The sequence below is a fragment of the Chiloscyllium plagiosum genome, chromosome 6 (genome assembly GCF_004010195.1).
Source record: "Chiloscyllium plagiosum isolate BGI_BamShark_2017 chromosome 6, ASM401019v2, whole genome shotgun sequence".
Lineage (NCBI taxonomy): Eukaryota > Metazoa > Chordata > Chondrichthyes > Orectolobiformes > Hemiscylliidae > Chiloscyllium > Chiloscyllium plagiosum.
This window is the reverse complement of record NC_057715.1, coordinates 80,997,308-81,015,574: the sequence shown is the minus strand read 5'-3', so window position 1 is coordinate 81,015,574 and position 18,267 is coordinate 80,997,308. Positions and strand designations below refer to the sequence as shown.

Below are 18,267 nucleotides of genomic sequence, written 5' to 3'. Positions count from 1 at the left end.
GCGGTTATCCGTTTTTGGCGAATACCTTGTATAGGTGATCCTCTTCTTTTTGCAGTTCTGGTGTACTGCAGTGTGTTGTGGCCCTTTTGAATAGTGTCCTGATGCAGCTTCGTTTGTGCGTGTTGGGGTGGTTACTTTCATAGTTTAGGACTTGGTCTGTGTGTGTGGCTTTCCTGTATACCCTTGTAGTGAATTCTCCGTTCGGTGTTCTCTGTACCATCATGTCTAGGAATGGAGTTGGCTATCCTGTTCTTCTTCTCTCGTGAATCGGATTCCTGTGAGTGTGGCGTTGATGATGTATACCTTTTGCTGATTCCTATCGTGAGTCTCAAATTAGCTTGGCTCCTTTAATTTCTGGTGTGTTGTTGACAGAAGTGTAAACAGTGAGTGTTTCTCTCTGCATTCCTATGTTTTCAGAATTGCCTCTGTACAGCGGTGACATAATCTTATTAATACATATTGTCAGTACTTTAAATGAGACTGTAATAATTTTACAGCATGACCTTTACCTTACCATTTAAGTGTATAAGTCATGAGGAGTGTTGCTGAACCTTGGAGTGCAGGTTCATAGTTCCTTGAAAGTGGAGTCGCAGGTAGTTAGTGTTTGGTGTTTGGTATGCTTTCCTTTATTGGTCATAGAATTGAGTACAGGAGTTGGGAGGTCATGTTGCGGCTGGACGTGTATGGAATGAGCTGCAAGAGGAAGTGGTGGAGGTTAGTACAATTGGAACATTTAAGAGGCATCTGGATGGGTATATGAATAGGAAGGGTTTGGAGAGATATGGGCCAGGTGCTGGAAGGTGGGACTAGATTGGGTTGGGATATCTGGTCAGCATGGACGAGTTGGACCAAAGGGTCTGTTTCCGTGCTGTACATCTCTGGCTCTATGATAGCATGAATGGCTTGCTTTTGTTCTGAGGAGGGCAAAGCCATGGGATAACAACTTTGGGTGCACAAGCCTGATGTGGTGAACAGGCAGTTGAAGGTTGTGCTTTCCTTACACAAGGTCAAAGTAAGCTGACTTGCAGGTCCCTGCCTTTGAACTGTTCCCACAAGCCTCAAAACTGAGGCCAAGTAGGCAATGGCTCTTAAATGGAGAAAGTGAGGTCTGCAGATGCTGGAGATCAGAGATGGAAATGTGTTGCTGGACCCCACCACCAACGATATATTTCCCTCCCCTCCCCTATCAGCATTCCGTAAAGACCACTCTCTCCGTGACTCCCTCGTCAGGAGCGTTTCAGGGAACACCTCTGGGACACCCGGACCAACCAACCCAACCACCCTGTAGCTCAACATTTCAATTCCCCCTTCCACTCCACCAAGGATATGCAGGTCTTTGGATTCCTCCATCGTCAGACCACAGCGAAACGACGGTTGGATGAAGAACGCCTCATCTTCCGGCTAGGAACCCTCCAACCACAAGGGATGAACTCGGATTTCACTAGTTTCCTCATTTCCCCTCCCCCCCCCTTGTCTCCGTCAAATCCATCGAATTCAGCACCGCCTTCCTAACCTGCAATCTTCTTCCCGACCTCTCCGCCCCCCCCCCAGTCTGACCTATCACCCTCACCTTGTCCTCTTTCCACCTATCACATTTCCGACGCCCCTCCCCCAAGTCCCTCCTCCCTATCTTTTATCTTAGCCTGCTGGACCAACTTTCCTCATTCCTGAAGAAGGGCTAATGCCCGAAACGTCGATTCTCCTGTTCCCTAGATGCTGCCTGACCTGCTACGCTTTTCCAGCAACACATTTCCATCAATGGCTCTTAAATGGTCACTAATGGCCACTTGAGGGTCTGAAATGGTGCAAAAGCAGAGACACCCCCCCCCCCCCCCCATCAATAGAGAACTTGTTGACCCCCACATGTCTGCAGAACAGCTGGTGAAGGACCATAAAATTATGCTCAATCATTTTAAACAGATAGGATTTGGATCCCAAATAAAGGCCAAACCAGACTTCTAGGCAAAAATGGCAGCAGACACACCACTAAAGTAGAAGTAAGGCAAAGTGTTCATCGCATAACTAAGTAATTTGAATGCCATAACCTATGGCTTCATAAACTTTGTGTTTTAGAAGTTTGATAAAACCTTGTTTGAGGGCAACTTGATTAATTAAACATAACTCATCTCTGAACTTTTTTGTTTGATGCTACCAAATCAGAAATTTCTCTGTACTAATCTAATTTTCAGGCATTAATGCCATGCCGGAAAAAACGCATCCTGCCCTAATTGAATAAATTATTTTTCTAATATGTTTTTTCAAATGCAAAACTGTTGAATTTACTAAGATTTTTTTTAATGGCTTCTAACTTTTTTTTCTTGTTGTAAGGTTTTGATAGAAAAAGACTGGATTACATTTGGACACAAGTTTGCGGATAGGTAATGTGAATAGAATTTGGAGGAAATTATATTTTTATTAACTAAAGTAGATACTTTAACAAAAATGAACTTGCATTTTTGTATTGGTTTTCAACTGCCAGATATCTCAAAGCACTTTACAGTTAATGAAATACATTTTGAACTGTTGTGATGTAGGAAACTTGTGCAATGCAGCGACACTGTGATCTGTTTTCTATTATGTTGATTTGATTGCTGTTGACTAAGACATTGGAGATAACTCCTGCACCATTTCTGAAATGGTACCACAGGAGGTTTTAAATTTATCCAAGCAGTCAGATGGTAGTTTGGTTTAATATCTTGTCCAAAAGATGGCACCTCCAACACTTTCAGCACTGCAGTGGATATTAGCAGGAATTTTGAAGCTCAAGCCCTGGAATGGAACTTAAAACTTGGAATTGTACAACTCTGAGGAAGTTCCATGTTTGTTTTAGCATTAACTTTGTTTCTCTCTACATAAATCATTGTTTCTATTATTTGATTTCTTTACAATACATCAGTATTCTAGGCACTGATTAAAAATATCCAAAACAGTAAAGTTTATTCAATTTACTAAAACCTAGTTAGCTTCAATTTTGGTAATATTCTTGAAACCTTTTTAAGTTAATTGTTTCCCTTATATTTTTCTAATAATAGAATCCCTAGAATGCAGATAGAGCCATTCAGCCTATTGAGCCTGCACCAATCCTCCAAAGAGCATCCCACTCAGACCCAGTCCTCCATCCTATCCCATAACCCCACATTTTATCATAACTAACTTACCTAGCCTGCACAACCCTGGACACTATGGGGAATGTAGCATGGCCAATCCACCTATCGTGCATGTCTTTGGGCAATGTACATTACTTGTTGAATAATTTGAGCTTTTGTTTTATTTGATTTTTATATACACAATAGAGTAGGTATTGTCTTAAACTGCCATACTAACTCAGCCACTCCTCCATCGGTGTAGCTGGCTTATAGTTATGGATTGCGGGTTTGCATCTGAAGTTCCTGAAACAATGCGGTCTTGGTCTCTTCAGTCTATCGGACATAGCAAGAGCATAGTACTCCCGGGGAAGGAAGGTAGAGTGGAAGGAGTCTGTATTTACAAGTTTCAATGTCTTGACCAAAAAAAAGTTTACCTCATCTCTATATCTCCACCCCCTCCCCACCAAACCTAAGAGGTCCTTGCACCAAGAGTACTGCTTTATTTTCTTGATGAAGAAATAGAGTATCCAAAAAAAATTGAAAAATTTATTCTAATGCTATATTTTTTCTCCTTTTCTGTCATGTAGATGTGGCCAGCTTGATGGAGACCCCAAAGAAATATCTCCTGTGTTTACACAGTTCATCGAATGTGTTTGGCACCTGACTGAACAGTTTCCTCGTGTTTTTGAGTACAACGAAACTTACTTACTTGAGATTCATGAACATGTCCATTCCTGCCAGTTTGGAGACTTCATTGGAAACTGCCAAAAAGAAAGGGAGGAAATGAAGTAAGATTTATTTTGTACTGGCATGGTAAATTTGATTGGTAAAGTAAAAGATGAATTCTGAAAAGAGATTATCCATCTTTAGAAGCTTGAGACATGCAAGTTGTTTCCTATCACAGCACATTGATTTTAATAAATATCTTGAAATTTTCAATTTGAGAAAGTCAATGACCATCTATTAGTATGAAACTCTCTTAATGCAAGCATTCTTGCAGATGTAATATTTTTAATAAAACCTACTTTTCACAGAATTCAACAGAGAACCCATTCCTTGTGGTCATTTCTTTTGGAAAATCGACGCAAGTATTTGAATCCACTCTATGACAGTAATCTTCCTTGCGCTCGTGAAGTACTTCAACCAAACACTGTTTCTTTCAATTTCAAGTAAGTTTTAATTATTCTTAAAATTCCCTGTCATGTATGCAGTTTATTCTTCTCTAATTTTCAACTCTTTTTTTTTGATTTTGACTTCAGATTTTGGCGCTGTATGTATCATCAATTTGACATAACAGTACATCCCAGGCAATCACAACTCACCCGAATTTTATCTTTTACTGAGCAGAATAAACAACTGGAGATGGAGGCCAAAAAACTGGAGGAGGTGAGTTGAACAAAATTTATATGAAATAGATTTGAAATTCACTTGCAGTATATTGTTCCATTTAGTGCTTTTCATAATACAGGCTAGTTTCACTTTGTAACTTGGACTAAGTTTGCAATCTTTGAGTCAGTCATGGTTCAGTTGGTAGTATGATTGTCTGTGCCAGAAAGTTGTAGGTTCAAAACCCTTTCCAGGATTTAACCCAATTGTCCAGGCTGGTTCTCTGCTGCTTAACTTTGAAACACCAGTCTGTCAGGGGTACTACCTTCCTGACGAGACATTAAACAGAGACTTGTCTGCCATCGTTGGAATGATCCTGTCGTGTTTAAGGACAAAGACTTCCAGTGTCTTTGCCAGTTACTCTTCCTTCAACCAACATCAGAAACAATTGTCGCCTACCATACTACTGCTTGTGGGAGCTTGCTATGTACCATATTTCCTCTATGATAACTAATACATTTCAGAAAGTGCTTTATTTTCTGTAAAGAACTTTGAGATATCCATTGATTATAAATTACACCATTTAAGTGCACGATTTTTTTCACTCAAAACAGTTGCATAAAGATGGCTCAGGCATTGGTGTAATGTGTCATAAAGTGCTGGGATAATGGCTGTATTTTATGATTTTGCACATGGTTTGTTTAAATCCCATCATAGCCTTGGGGGAGCAGAGGCTAATATCGTAAAGTTGAGTCATCTTGACCTCACACCAGTGGTCTGAAGTTGATCATTGGCAATAATCTAGGAATAATTAATACAGATCTTGTAGTCACTTATTCAACATAACAAAAAACAATACTATAAAAGATGCATCTTATTTCCTTTTATTTTTGGACTGAGCAAAAGATACTGCATTCAGTTCTCTTTGCACAATCTTGTTGACTTAAGTTTTAAAAATCATGTTTACTGGAGCACATTGTGTATTATAAATACAATATTACATTTTCTTGGAACAGTGAGGGCAGAAGCTGACACTAGGAAGCCAACAGGTTCTGTACTAAGGGAAAATTGCTTGTCGATAACATTCTAATTGGCTTCTGACCAGGTGATCGTGGCTACTGTGGTAATAGTGCAGTGGGGAACCATATGGCATGCAGAAAGAGCATCTTGGTGTCTCTCCCTTGTGTGGAGGTACTGGAAACTTTCCAATAGTTATTTGCTGTCTTCTACTCACTATTTTTTGATAATCCTCCTCTGAGGAGGAGTAAAAGACGGTGAAAAGATGAGTTCTCAAAGTGAATGGAAGAAAGCATCAATGTGCAAAGAACCTTGCATCAACTGCACAAACTTAAGAGAAATTGGAAGAAACTGAAAGGAATAACTAATTGAATCCCATAGTCCAGACTGGTGCAATTGAACAGTTTCCTTGATTTCTGTTTTCTTCCAGTTTAATATCTGTCTTGCATGTCTGTTTGAGGGTCAAAAATTCTAAAGGGGTAGCATTGGAGTTATTTATATAAGTATATTCATATTCAACAGTAGCAATTCGAATTTCCTAATTGCTGTTGGTTTTGAAGACAATTTGTTCAGTTTCTTAAGTATTAACCTGTATTTGTCAACCAAGACAGTTGTGGAGTTTTGACTGAATTGCTTTTATATTTTTGACAATTCTGGGATTGATGGAGTTTAATTTCCAGTATACTACTACAGTGAGTTATGACTAGAAGTACATTCTGTAAGTTTTGTTAGTGAAAACACAAAAGCATGTATTGATTATGGGCCTAATGTCATTTTTACAAACAAGTTTGGTATATTCCTGTTAGATATATTCAAGTTAGATATTCATCCTATGATTCTCCTGCCCAGTCAAACAGCCTTTACATTCCACCTCCAATATAATTAAAGAAAATGAATAAAGGCAATAAATTAATTAAAACAACAGGGCATGCTTTTTTTTTCAATGCCCTCCCAAAAAAATTTAACTCCCAGGTTTCTTGCAGCAGACTCAAGATTAAATTTAAATTTTGAGATTTCAAGGTGACCCTGAGAAGTTAGAATTCAGCTAAATGTTAATTACAGTCATCTTAAAATGTAAACTATAACCTTAATCTTTGATTTAGTCATAATACGTACTGGCTAATTTAGGATTAATTGTGGTTAACCTTGTCTTTCTGTTACAGCAAATAATAAAACTTGGTCAAAAACCATGTGTGGCCTACAGTAAGGAACCTTTTCATCCAGTTAGCCGATTATCGCAGATGCTCAAGGCATCTGAGATTATGTATAAAGAAGAACAGCAAACAACGATGAAAAATAACTCCATTAGAACAACAGAAGATGGGAACATTTCTGGAGATGAATGCAAAGAACTCAAAGCTGCTTTCTCTAAAACTGAGCCTATGTTAGTTAATTTGGAGCTTGGAATGGCAAAGATGACCTGTTGATTCAGAATGGGAGAGAGTTCTTCATACACTTGGAGAAGTATTTGTGGTGATCAGAAACTGCTAATCATCAGTTCAATAATATAGAAAAACATGGTTTACACCGAGCCAATCAGATTGGTAGTTAATGGCAAGTTTGAGTTTTACTTGATTTTTGCTCTCATTACTGAAGTAAATTTTCTTAATTCAAATAGTTGTCGGATTTGGATCTGTAATATCTCAAAGTAGTATATCTGCTATTTCAATCTGAAAGGTACTAGATCCAAATCAGTAAGATTTGCACTGTTAGTGTTTTCCAACGTAATTAGATGATGCACAGTAATTAGACCTTGCAGACCTGAGAGTTGATAAGCTTAATATAAATATTTAGCTGTGTTATGTTTGGGTCTTGCATGAAGCATTCAAAGTGTTGGCAGAGGATGCACTTAATCGTGGTGTTCCTTTTGAAGTTCAGACACATTCATAAAATGGTGACATTGCTGCAAATTGCCTATTTGGAAAGTTCCTATTTATGTCTGCTTGCAGGAGAATCATGTCGCCATATTTTATGATGTTAACAGAACACTTTCAGCAAAAAATATGGAGTAGCTACCTCACAGCTACCTACTGTTATTATCAAAGTATGTGCCTGCTGCTAGATGATCATATTAGTTCCAATGTAATATATCTAGGAAGCAAACTACTTGGAATCTAACTACTGAAAAGTCATATTTCTAATTTCTCTCCCCTTTTGTTCATTGTTGCATTGAAAAATGCCAATTAATTTAAAGGTGGTCTACTGTCATTTCATGACTTGCTGTATATTTGGCACAATACTATGTGCTGTATATGCACAGATGATGGATCTAATGCATTTAGAGAAAACGGAGTGCCCTGTCCCTGTTGATACAATTTAATAGCAACAGAGCCCGATATGGCAAGGGTGTTAGTTTCAAGTATTTAAATGTTAGAGTAGTTGTTGGCATTCCCTAAGGTTTGTTTTATCACATTGAGCAGGTTGAGTCAATTGTTTGAGGCAGAAATTTACAATATTTAGAAACTGCTTTAGAAGTCTGGATTTTGTTTTTTATAGCACCCATCACAAATATTGTACTGAATTAATTTTGTTTTTGATAGAACTAAAGTAACAGAAGGTGAGAGCAGTTGTAGTATGATTTTTATCGCTTTAAAAAAATCAGAATTGTTACTTTCATACATTTTCCCCCTCACACTTATCATGGGCTGATAAAGGAAAAGAAGCAACACATTTCTCATTCTCCTCTGATTGTAAAAATTGATTCCCACTGTAAAGAAAGATTTGAAAAATTGCGAAGTGTTTACTATATAGTTCTCTGGGATGAGTGAAATGATTAACTTCACGTATAGAATTATGTGGACTATATTTATCACTGTACAGTAAAGCAAACAAGTATAATGCACTATCTGGTCAATTGGTTTGATCTTGGGTTTTGTGAAATATACGATATTTTCCTGTGGTTCTCAGTTTGGTCCTTGTTATGGTCTGTTGTATTCTCAAATGCTTTTACAGCCATAGCAGAGCTTGCAGAAAGGCAGAAAAAACCTTGCTCTGGTGGAAATTTGGTTAAATTACTCCCATAGTTAAAACCTTTTTTGTTTCTCTGGTCTGTGGATTTTCCTTGCACTGAGTTTAAGTAAATGTTTAAGTAAAGCCCCTTGTCAAAAGAACTAAATGTGAAGTAGCACATTCAGAGTAATCAAAGTAATTCAAATTCATATTGTATGTGATGGATACAAACCTATGAACTAACCTTGTTGAAGCCTTTTTGAAAACCACTGCTTTTTCTTAAATTCTGGAAATTATTTAAATTGCTGTGCCATAATTTGTGTGGTGCAAATTACTGTGCATAGTAAAGCAAGGCTACAAAGGTTGTCTGTTCCAAATACTATGTCTGGTAATTTTATGGGAGATAGTTGTAAATAGATGTAAATGCTTACTGTTCAAGTATTTGCTCTTTATTATAGTAAAAGATGTCACTTCAAAACAAAGCTTTTAGAATTTGTCAGTTCATAACATGAGAAACAGATTGGAATACTTTACTAATAGGGACATACTCGGACAGATTTTACTCAGGCACGTTGCAGGCATCTATCTCACCTACTGGGAACACATCAAAAGATCATTGACACCATGTAATTTTCTGTTCTTTAATTTTAAATCACGGGGTTTGTGTGTTTAATTTTCTAATATGCTGCCAGCAGACAAGGCTTCATGCCAGAAGCAAATATTGGGAGATTTGTTTTCTGAAAATATTTGGAGAATTTTCTTAGGTATGTGAAAATCCACTCCTGCTTATCCTTCTAACAAAATGCCAGTGAAGCGTCATTCATGTGTAGCTACACAGATTCACTTTTACATGCCTTAAATCTTACATGACTTGAGACTTTAAAGCAGATTTTATTGTATTTATTTAGAGGCTGAATAGAATATCTGAAATTGATAAACATTTCAGATAAATGTATACTCCGGAATTATTTTGGCACTGTATGTAAATGTAAGTTCTTTTAATCTGAGTAAACCTTTTGAGCTAAAAATACAAGCTACATTGTCTATGATCAGATCAAAGTCATGTGCATTTTAAAAGTTACTGGGAAGAAGTATGTACATTTTAAACCAGTAGGAATAAGATTGTAAGAAGGTAGAAATTTGACATTCAACTCAACTAAATTGCGTCAAATGGTACAATGTGGCAAAGATGGATATCAATAAATGGATGTTTGATTGGAAGAGTAATAGGTAAATAATTTCAAATAACAACAATGGACAGGTATGAACTTTTCTTTCTTTGTTTGTTTGAAGGTATCGCACTTTTAAAAATAAAATATTAATTCTCACTGATTCTACTATCCATATAATGTTCAACCACATAATGTGTAAATTCTGAACTCTTCTGTTCCAGACTGCAGTTCAGCAGGTGGCATAGGAACAGCATTTAGAAAGATGTAGATTTTTATTAGATTAATTCTTTCAACAATTGGTTTGAAACATTTTGCCTTGTAGCAACTTTAAAATATTAAATGAAAGCATTCTAACTTGGCATTATGGTAGATGAGGTCACTTCACATCATAAGGCACTTCATCAACTTGCAAACTGTTTGTGTATTTAAAAATGTACAGTCCATGTTCCTATTGCCCCTTTTGTTTTGTTTGGAAAATTCAGCGGTAGGCTTAAAGTAGGTACCTTTTTTAATACCATTAATAAAGGGAATAAACTAGATGCAAGTAACTAGACCTGGATAAATCTTTTTTTCAATTTATCCTAATCATTCATCTTCCCTGATGTTACGCACACATCCTTTACGTACTCTAGTGCAGTATCACACTATTTGTTGTTACCTTTGTAATTTGTGTAAAACAAATATGGGCTATTATCTAGTTGTTTTGTATTTAGGAACTTTATTTAAACAAATTTGTATTAAGAGATGTAAATTATGTACAGATCTGTCAATGACTTAAATTTGCTTTAGTTCTTTTCAATTCCAGGGTAGGGACTACGGCATAGCCCTTATGGACCAATAATTTCTCAAGACGTTGACCAGTTAACCTTTTTTTCCGCAGTAAACTTTAGGTCAGCAATTTAATTTAGCAAAACATCTTTTGCCTTTGAATTCTGTAGATATCACTTAGGCAATATTACTACAAAATAAACTTTACTCATTATTACAGGTTTATGTACAAATGGTTTATTGCTGTCAGAAGTAAATTATGAATTATGGTGTACAATTTGTAATTTTTTCCCATGAACATTGGTTATATATGAAGTTTTAAAGTTTGGATGAAATTCAGTTATTGGAAAAAAATTACCCTTTTGCATGATATTTACAAGCACACAAACTCTGTACTTGTATGAACTTTTACTTCAGCATTCCATCTGTGGCCTGAATGTGATCTTAGATTGGAGTAGATTTTCTTTGTGCAGGAATATTTTTTATGATCTTTATTGGCTTTCAAGTGAGTAGGTGCTTTAATCTGGTAAGACTCTGTACTGAAGAACAGTCAGAACAATTCTGAAGAAGAGTCACTGGATCTGAAATGTTAACTCTGATTTTTCTCCACAGATTCTGCCAGACCTGCTGAGCTTATCCAGCAATTTCTGTTTTTGTTCCCTATTTAACACTGTCTAGTACAGGATGATAGTTCTGCAACCAGGTACCTAGCCACGAATGATGTGGCTTTTAGCTATAACTTTTAAATTAAAATAAGTGGTCATAGCAAGATGCAATTCTTTGGGAATTTTAGATTTTCAATCTACTGGAACAGGGCTTAGTGACTGCAGTATATTAGTGATAGAGGATCCACAGCAGTGAGCCTGTGGTTAGATCATATTTTATAAATAGACTGGAGAAAAATTGAATGCTTACAATAAACATTTTAATTTATTTGCCTGTTTTGGTTATCTGATGAAAATTCCAAGAGCTTTCAAGGGACCATGCAAAAGAAACTGCTACAGAAATTATAAGTAGTACATATCACTAGAGACATAATTTTAGTGACAGTATCTCAGACTCTGCTTCAAATTCAGTGCCTAGTTTTGATGTATAAATGAAACATATAGCTAAATGTGTGAAGCAGCTTAATGCACTCATGCTAATTAAGAATGGAAATGCAGGGAACAATTACACATCTGTAAGCTAAATAGACTTTTTTTGTTATGCTGAGTATTCCTACCTCTTCTATTTATGTTTAATCTTTTTTTTTCTTAATGGACAAATTAAATAGAATGGGCACAATTTGAGTTTCCTAATTGTAATATAACTATTGAGTTTGAAATATATATAGCGTTTTACTTCTTGGCCTGATGCATGATTACATGCCGCAATACACTGAGGATTACTACAGAGATGTGAATGGGTAGTGGGGGTAGAAAGAAGTCATTGTATGATTTGAACTATGGCAATTATTCAAACTCTTGGAATGTTTGAAGCAGGAGCCTTTTCCAAGTTTTTTTTATGTAGTTAAACATTCAACATTCAGCTTTGAAAGTATTACTGTTGACCCCCTTTGATTAGTCTTATTACAGTATCTTGTACTGCTGAGTTTGCCATGTAATCTTGAATTGGGCAGAGTATATTGTAAATATTAACTCTTTTGAGAGGAGTCTAATTTTTAATGTGAGTATAGAATGCCTACGAAGAGCATTACATTTAACAAATGTTTTGGACACAATGTTGCCTTATTGTAAATCCAAAAATTGAATTAAAAAGACTTGCGTTCTTGCTGTAACTGTTTGTTATTTAAATAAAGCTTAAAACAAGTTTGAGCATATACCCTCAGTTTTATCTCCTTTAAAATGTAGTTGTAAATAGATCATTTTTTTATTCCTGTGCAATTTGGTTAAATCATTTCTTGCGACCATACGCACATCATGGGGCAAGGACTACTGTACATTGCTGTATTCGGGACCAGGGAGAGAAATCATGAGTCTTGGTGCATCTTTTATTTTGGCTTTTTTTTTTGTTAATTTGTAGGATTTAGGCATTGCTGGCTAGGATCCCTAATTACCGCAGAGAAGTTAGTGGTGAAGTGGTCTTTTGCAGTGCTGTAGTCTTGGTATAAGGACACGGGCAATGTTGAGGACTGTTCCAGATTTTAATCCAGCAACGCCAAAGGAAAGATAATATAGTTCAAACCTAAGAGTGTGTGGCTTGGAGGGAAATATGATATTCCATTGCACACCTGCTCTTATTGGAAGTTTGAGACTCAATTTAACTTATTTTCAAATGAACTAGCAACAACATGGAGCAAACCTTTTTAATACAGGAATTATATAGGATCAGAATCACTGCCTGAAAGTGTGCTGGAGACCAATGCAATCTGGGTTTTTTTTAAGCTAGTAGACAATCCTCTTTAGAAAAATGTGGGGAAAAGGGAACAGCATAGTGGATCCAGGTACTTTTGGTTGGAGAACCTGCATAGCAACTGGGCTGAATGGTATCCTTATTTATGTGTTCTATTATTCTTTGTGAAATGTTTCTCACTACCCCTGTACTTTTAGCAATGTATTGAAAATCTGTTTTCTAGTTCATTGCCAAAGGAGACATTCTTCAGGTTTCCTCTGTTTAAATTCCTTTATAATTTTGAATGACCTCTATTATTAATCTTGACTTTCTCTACTCAGTGGAGAACAATCTCCAGTTCTCTCATTTCTCCACATAACTGAAAAACCTCATGATGACAATAGTGCAGCTGAATCCCAGACAGTGATTTGTAAGGGCTTTGGAAGATTTTCTTTGTTTGTGCATGGTGTGCTTTTTTACAAAGCCAAGTATCTCGTGCACGTCATTCTGCTATAATGTGACAATTGTTCTTCTGCAACCTCTCGCTTTGGAAAAGTGCTATAGAAATCGCACCATAAAAGATTGCGCTATGGAAAACCTGCTATAGCTGTTCAGCAAAAGCTTTGTTTTGCAAGCAATGTCCCCAACTCATTAATAATGTTATAGCCAATTCACACTGATAAAACACATGTTGTAGCAGAGCAACCTGAACTACAGAAGAATAGTCATTGGACTTGGAAATGTTAACTGTTTCTTTCTACGCAGATGTAGCCAGACCACCTCAATTTCTCCAGTGTTTGTGAATTGAAAAAAACACTTACACCTCAGAGTACTGCCATCCTGTCTGTTTATACAACATACTTTTTTAACTCTTACTGCCACAATGGACCATTTCACGTTTTCTAACTTTATGCTCCATTTGACAAATCTTTGCCCACTCACTTAACTGGTCAATATCCTTGTAATCCATGTCCTCTTCACGGCTTACTTTCCTACCTTGTCAGCAAATTTGACAACTATACCTTTTGTCCCTTTATCAAAGTCACATATATAATTTGTCAGCAGCTGAGGTCCTATAAGGCATTAAGATTTAGGAGCAAAAGTAGGCTGTCCAGCCCATCAAGTCTGTTTCACAATGCAATGAGATTGTGGCTGATCCGATCATCCTGAATTTAACTTTTTCCTACCTTTTCCTCTTAAACCCCTAATGCCCTTACTGATAAAAAATCTACTTCAACTTTAAACATGACAACACAGTCTCGACAACCCTCTTTCCATAATTTTACTACTCTCCGAAGAAATTCCTGTTCATCTTTGTCTTAATCTCAGAATAAGGGGTCTCATATTTATGCTGTCTGGTCTTGGACTCTACCATAAGAGGAAATAACCTTGCCACAGTTACCCTATTACCTGATGAACTTGAATGCTCTGCACAAGGACTCCTAAATCCCTGTTCTGTGGCTTTCTGTAGTCTTTCTCCATTTAAATAATATTGACCCCCTTCTGTCTTTCCAGGCAAAGTGTATAAACTCACTTTTTCTCAACATTGTATTCCATCTGCTAAAATTTTGTCCAATTATTTCACCGGCTTGGGGAAGTTGAAATCCCATAATGAGATTTTTACACACCGCAGGGAACTGTCTAATATCTGCTTTTCTGTTTGCTGGAAGTGGAGTACAATCTCCCAATGTGACTGCTCCAAGTTTATTTCCAAGTTCTACCCACAAGTCTTGTTTTAAGACCCTTCCAACACATTGTCCCTGTTCACACCAGAAACTAACTGACTTACAAAAACAGAAATTGCTGGGAAAGCTCAGCAGGTCTGGCAATATCTGTGGAGAAGTTGCCTCCTCCTTTACATCCTCCTCAGGCTGACCTGAAGACTGTTATCTTCACAGCCTCCCTTCCCACATATTGTCATCTAGAATGTGGCTATAGAACTTTCCTCATCCAAGTCATTAATGTTCTTAGCTTGGCAGTTCATGCAAACCATTGCTCAACGTATTCTAATATAAAGCATACATGTGTCCTGACATCCTAAGTACTGCAATGGTTCAACATATAGGTATAATAAGGGTTGCATCAAGAATTTAGGGACTCAAACAGTAGACAAAGAGGAGGAGCTCAAATCGTAATTTCTGGATTATGCCTGGTACCAAGTGTTAGCAAATACAGAAAAAAGAAGCATAGGGCAGACAAATACATGACTCAAAAGTTGGTGCAGGAGTGAAAGTTTAGATTCCTGGATCACTGGGTTTCTGAGAAGGTGGGACCTGTACAAGCAGAACTATCTGTCCTTGAAGCAGAATTGGACCAACATCCTTGCTGGGGGGTTTGCTAGTTCCATTGGGAGGAATCTAAAACTAGTAGGAATAGGGTCACAGGGCACTTTAAGAAAGGAACAGAGACAAGGGAATTCAGCCAAAATGAGTTTGAAGGGAGTTGGGTGAGGTTAGATGGCCTGTACATGAACACTTACTATATTCCTAGTATTAATGGTTGAGTTATGGATTGACATGGAATTGTGATTCTGTTGCAATTCAGAGATATGGCTGAGGGGGGAATGGGACTGACATATCAACATTGAGAAATTGGATCTTCAGGCAGGATTGGGGAGGGTATAAAGGAGGAGTTGGTGCCTCATTATTAAGGAATCACTTACTACGGTAACAGGGACAATATGTTGGCAAGGTCTTCAAATGAGACCTGTGGTTAAACTTAGAAATAAAATGGGGCAGTCACATTGCTGAAAGTAGGTTACAGATTCCCAAACAGAGGAGTAGATATAGATATGCAGGCAAGTTCAATGAGGTGAATAAAGACAATGTGATTAATGTTGGCAGAGTTGAAAATGCCTAAGATAAAGTTTAACAGTATGTCTATGTAAACTAGATTTCTTGAAGTATCCAAGAGAGCTTTTTATATCATCATGTAGAATGTCCAGCTAGAGATGTTGTAGTGCTGGGGAATAGACAGATGTTCGAGGTAGAGATGGGCAAACATCTTTGTGACCACAACCACGACACAAATGTTTAAAGTTTGTTTTGGTAAAGGAAAATGATGGTCTGTAAAAAGGTTTGAATTGGGGAAAAGCAGATTTTATTAAAGGAAGGTGGGATCTGGCCATGGTAGAGTGGAAATAGTTTTTTCTGGGTAAAACTACAGCAGAACATTTGGGGGTGGTGGGTATTGTTGACCTTTCAAAAGAGTATAAGTTCAATGTTTTGCCTCCTAACGGAACTAGCAAACCCACCAGCAAGGATGTTGGTCCAATTCTGCTCAGAGTACAGACAGTTCTGCTTGTACACGTGGAAGCAATGTAGAAGTAACAAGTCCAGGTAACCTTGGATGTCTGGGAAAATTTAGCAATGGATAAGAAGAAAATATCAGGTTCTTAATAGGTACAGAGGGAGCAAAACAACAGAGGCCCTAGTGAAGTATAGAAAATGCAAGGGGATACTTAAGAAAGCAATTAGAGTAAAGGGGGTACAAGCGAAAACACTAGTGATTATGATTATGGAGAATCCCACGATATTCTATTAAAAACATAGAGGAAGAGGAAACCTAGGGGGCTAGAGGACATTGGCAGAATGTTAAACATTACTTCTTCACATTTCTCTTCATTTGAGGAAAGGATGTCGATACAGAATTTGGGAACAGGGACTCTGAGCTGCTTGAGCAAATTGACTTAGAGTGAGGAGATGGTGGTTTTGAATGGCTTTAAAGTAGACCAATCTCCAGGCACTAATGAATTGTATGGGAGATGGAATTTTCAGGGGCTCTGTATCGTGTTTAATTATAGAGGGAGGTGCTAGAGGACCGCTAACGTGTTTCCACTTTTCAATAAGAGGCTGGAGTTCCATGGGAAGTTTGGGTGTCCTTGAAGAGAAACCAGTAACACTGGGGATCACCAGGGCCAGTCAGACAACCACAGATGATCACAGAAAGAGGGTGTAGTCATGAGGCAGAAATGGCATTATTGTTATAGGATGGCCATTGACTCAGAGGACTCCCAATTAGACAGTAGCCCAAAACCAAAGGCTTCTAGTCTGTGCTAGGGTTGAGAGAGCACCAGATTTCAATGGGTTGTCTTCCCAAATGGCACTGGTACAGTTTGGAATTGGCCTTTAATGGCTTACATACACTTAAACAGTTTGCACCCCCTAAATGTTCACCACTGGCAAAATGTCATGATGGTGGGAAGCTTTCAAGCTCAACGTCTTGCCACTTTGTCAGCAATGTCTACCTTTCAGCCATCAACTGAAGACTGGTAATTATTCAGGCTATGTTTCTGGAATAAAAGTTAAGGTCTTCAGTTTACTAGTCCACCTTATATGATGCATTTGTAATTCTATAATTGAATTTGAAAGTGGGAAGATTGTAATTCACTGTCTGATATACCACTGCTAATTAGAATTGTGCCCAGTACCATACATGTATAAGCACTTTTAAAAAGATGCTCATTAAGGTGCAAGGAACTTGCGAATTCAAGGAGCATTTTGAGAGATGTTTCTATTCAGACTGGAGGAAAGAGAGATTGTCATTTCCAAAAAAAGGGAAGACGAGCATACATTCTTAAAGGAAATAAAAGAAGAACAGTCATGTGTTTAATTATACATTTTATAATGCTGGAAAAGTGCTTATATTCAAGGTTGTGCAAATGTTTGATATCACGAACAGTGAACCTCCGAAGCAAAAAATGTCAAGATCCCTGGAATTTTCTCCCTTTTCTTAAAAAAAAAATCTGATTTTTCTAATAATGTTGTGCATTCTCATAATGACAAAATGTTCACATCATGGAAAATGTGCAAAAATCAGGGAAGTTCAAATAATTGGTTGTTCCTACATGATTAACACGTTTGTTTAACTGCACTTTAAAGGGATACTTCATACAAATCGTTCACTCAGAAGACTAGATAGAGAATGGGGTCCAAAACTTTACTCCAAAACATCAAGGCTTATATTGCATGCTGACTTTAAATGCACAAATACCTAAACTTCAGACACAGGCATATGCGCAGTTGAACAGAGAAATCAAAAACCTACTGAAGAAAGACATTGCACTCTCTGCTTCCCCATTCAAATGTACTGAGTTTCTGAACTTGTTGATGCAAAGTAAACTCTGTTGTGAAAATTAAGCCAAATATATTCTCTCCATGTGTAAGAAATGAAAGAAGTGAAACTATCATAGTATTCAAACAGATGAAAGACTCAACAGACAAGGTATTTTTCAATGTATAATTTCAGTTACATCACACTGTAAATTTTTGCTATAAATTCTGTGCTTTACAATTGTGTCCTCCACAATCACCTGATGAAGGAGTAGCGCTCTGAAAGCTAATGTGCTTCCAATTGGACGATAGCCTGGTGCTGTGATTTTTAACTTTGTACACCCCAGTCCACTACTGGCATCTCCAAATCATGGCGTAGGTTTGATATTGAACTCACTGATCTAAATTACACTTCCTTCTCAGTCCTTGAGCTGTTCATTTCAGAATCTGTCAATCAGAGTGATGACTTACATGCTTTGATTTGCGTGTTGACTCAGATTTCAGATACGAAAATGTGTTGCTGGAAAAGCGCAGCAGGTCAGGCAGCATCCAAGGAACAGGAGAATC

The 18,267-nt window shown here is 37.4% G+C and overlaps 1 protein-coding gene across 2 annotated transcripts in view; it reads left to right on the top strand.

Annotated features, from left to right (window-relative positions):
• mtmr6 (myotubularin related protein 6) overlaps positions 1 to 12,137 on the top strand; it is a 45,625-nt gene extending 33,488 nt beyond the window's left edge. For both annotated transcript variants that reach the window (XM_043691973.1, XM_043691974.1), the window contains exons 10-14: positions 2,329 to 2,378; positions 3,674 to 3,874; positions 4,121 to 4,255; positions 4,346 to 4,472; positions 6,593 to 12,137. In XM_043691973.1, coding sequence (XP_043547908.1) covers positions 2,329 to 2,378; positions 3,674 to 3,874; positions 4,121 to 4,255; positions 4,346 to 4,472; positions 6,593 to 6,856 — 777 coding nt within the window. In that variant the 3' untranslated portion in view covers positions 6,857 to 12,137. The remainder of the gene's footprint in view (positions 1 to 2,328; positions 2,379 to 3,673; positions 3,875 to 4,120; positions 4,256 to 4,345; positions 4,473 to 6,592) is intronic.
• The last annotated feature ends 6,130 nt before the right edge of the window (positions 12,138 to 18,267 follow it).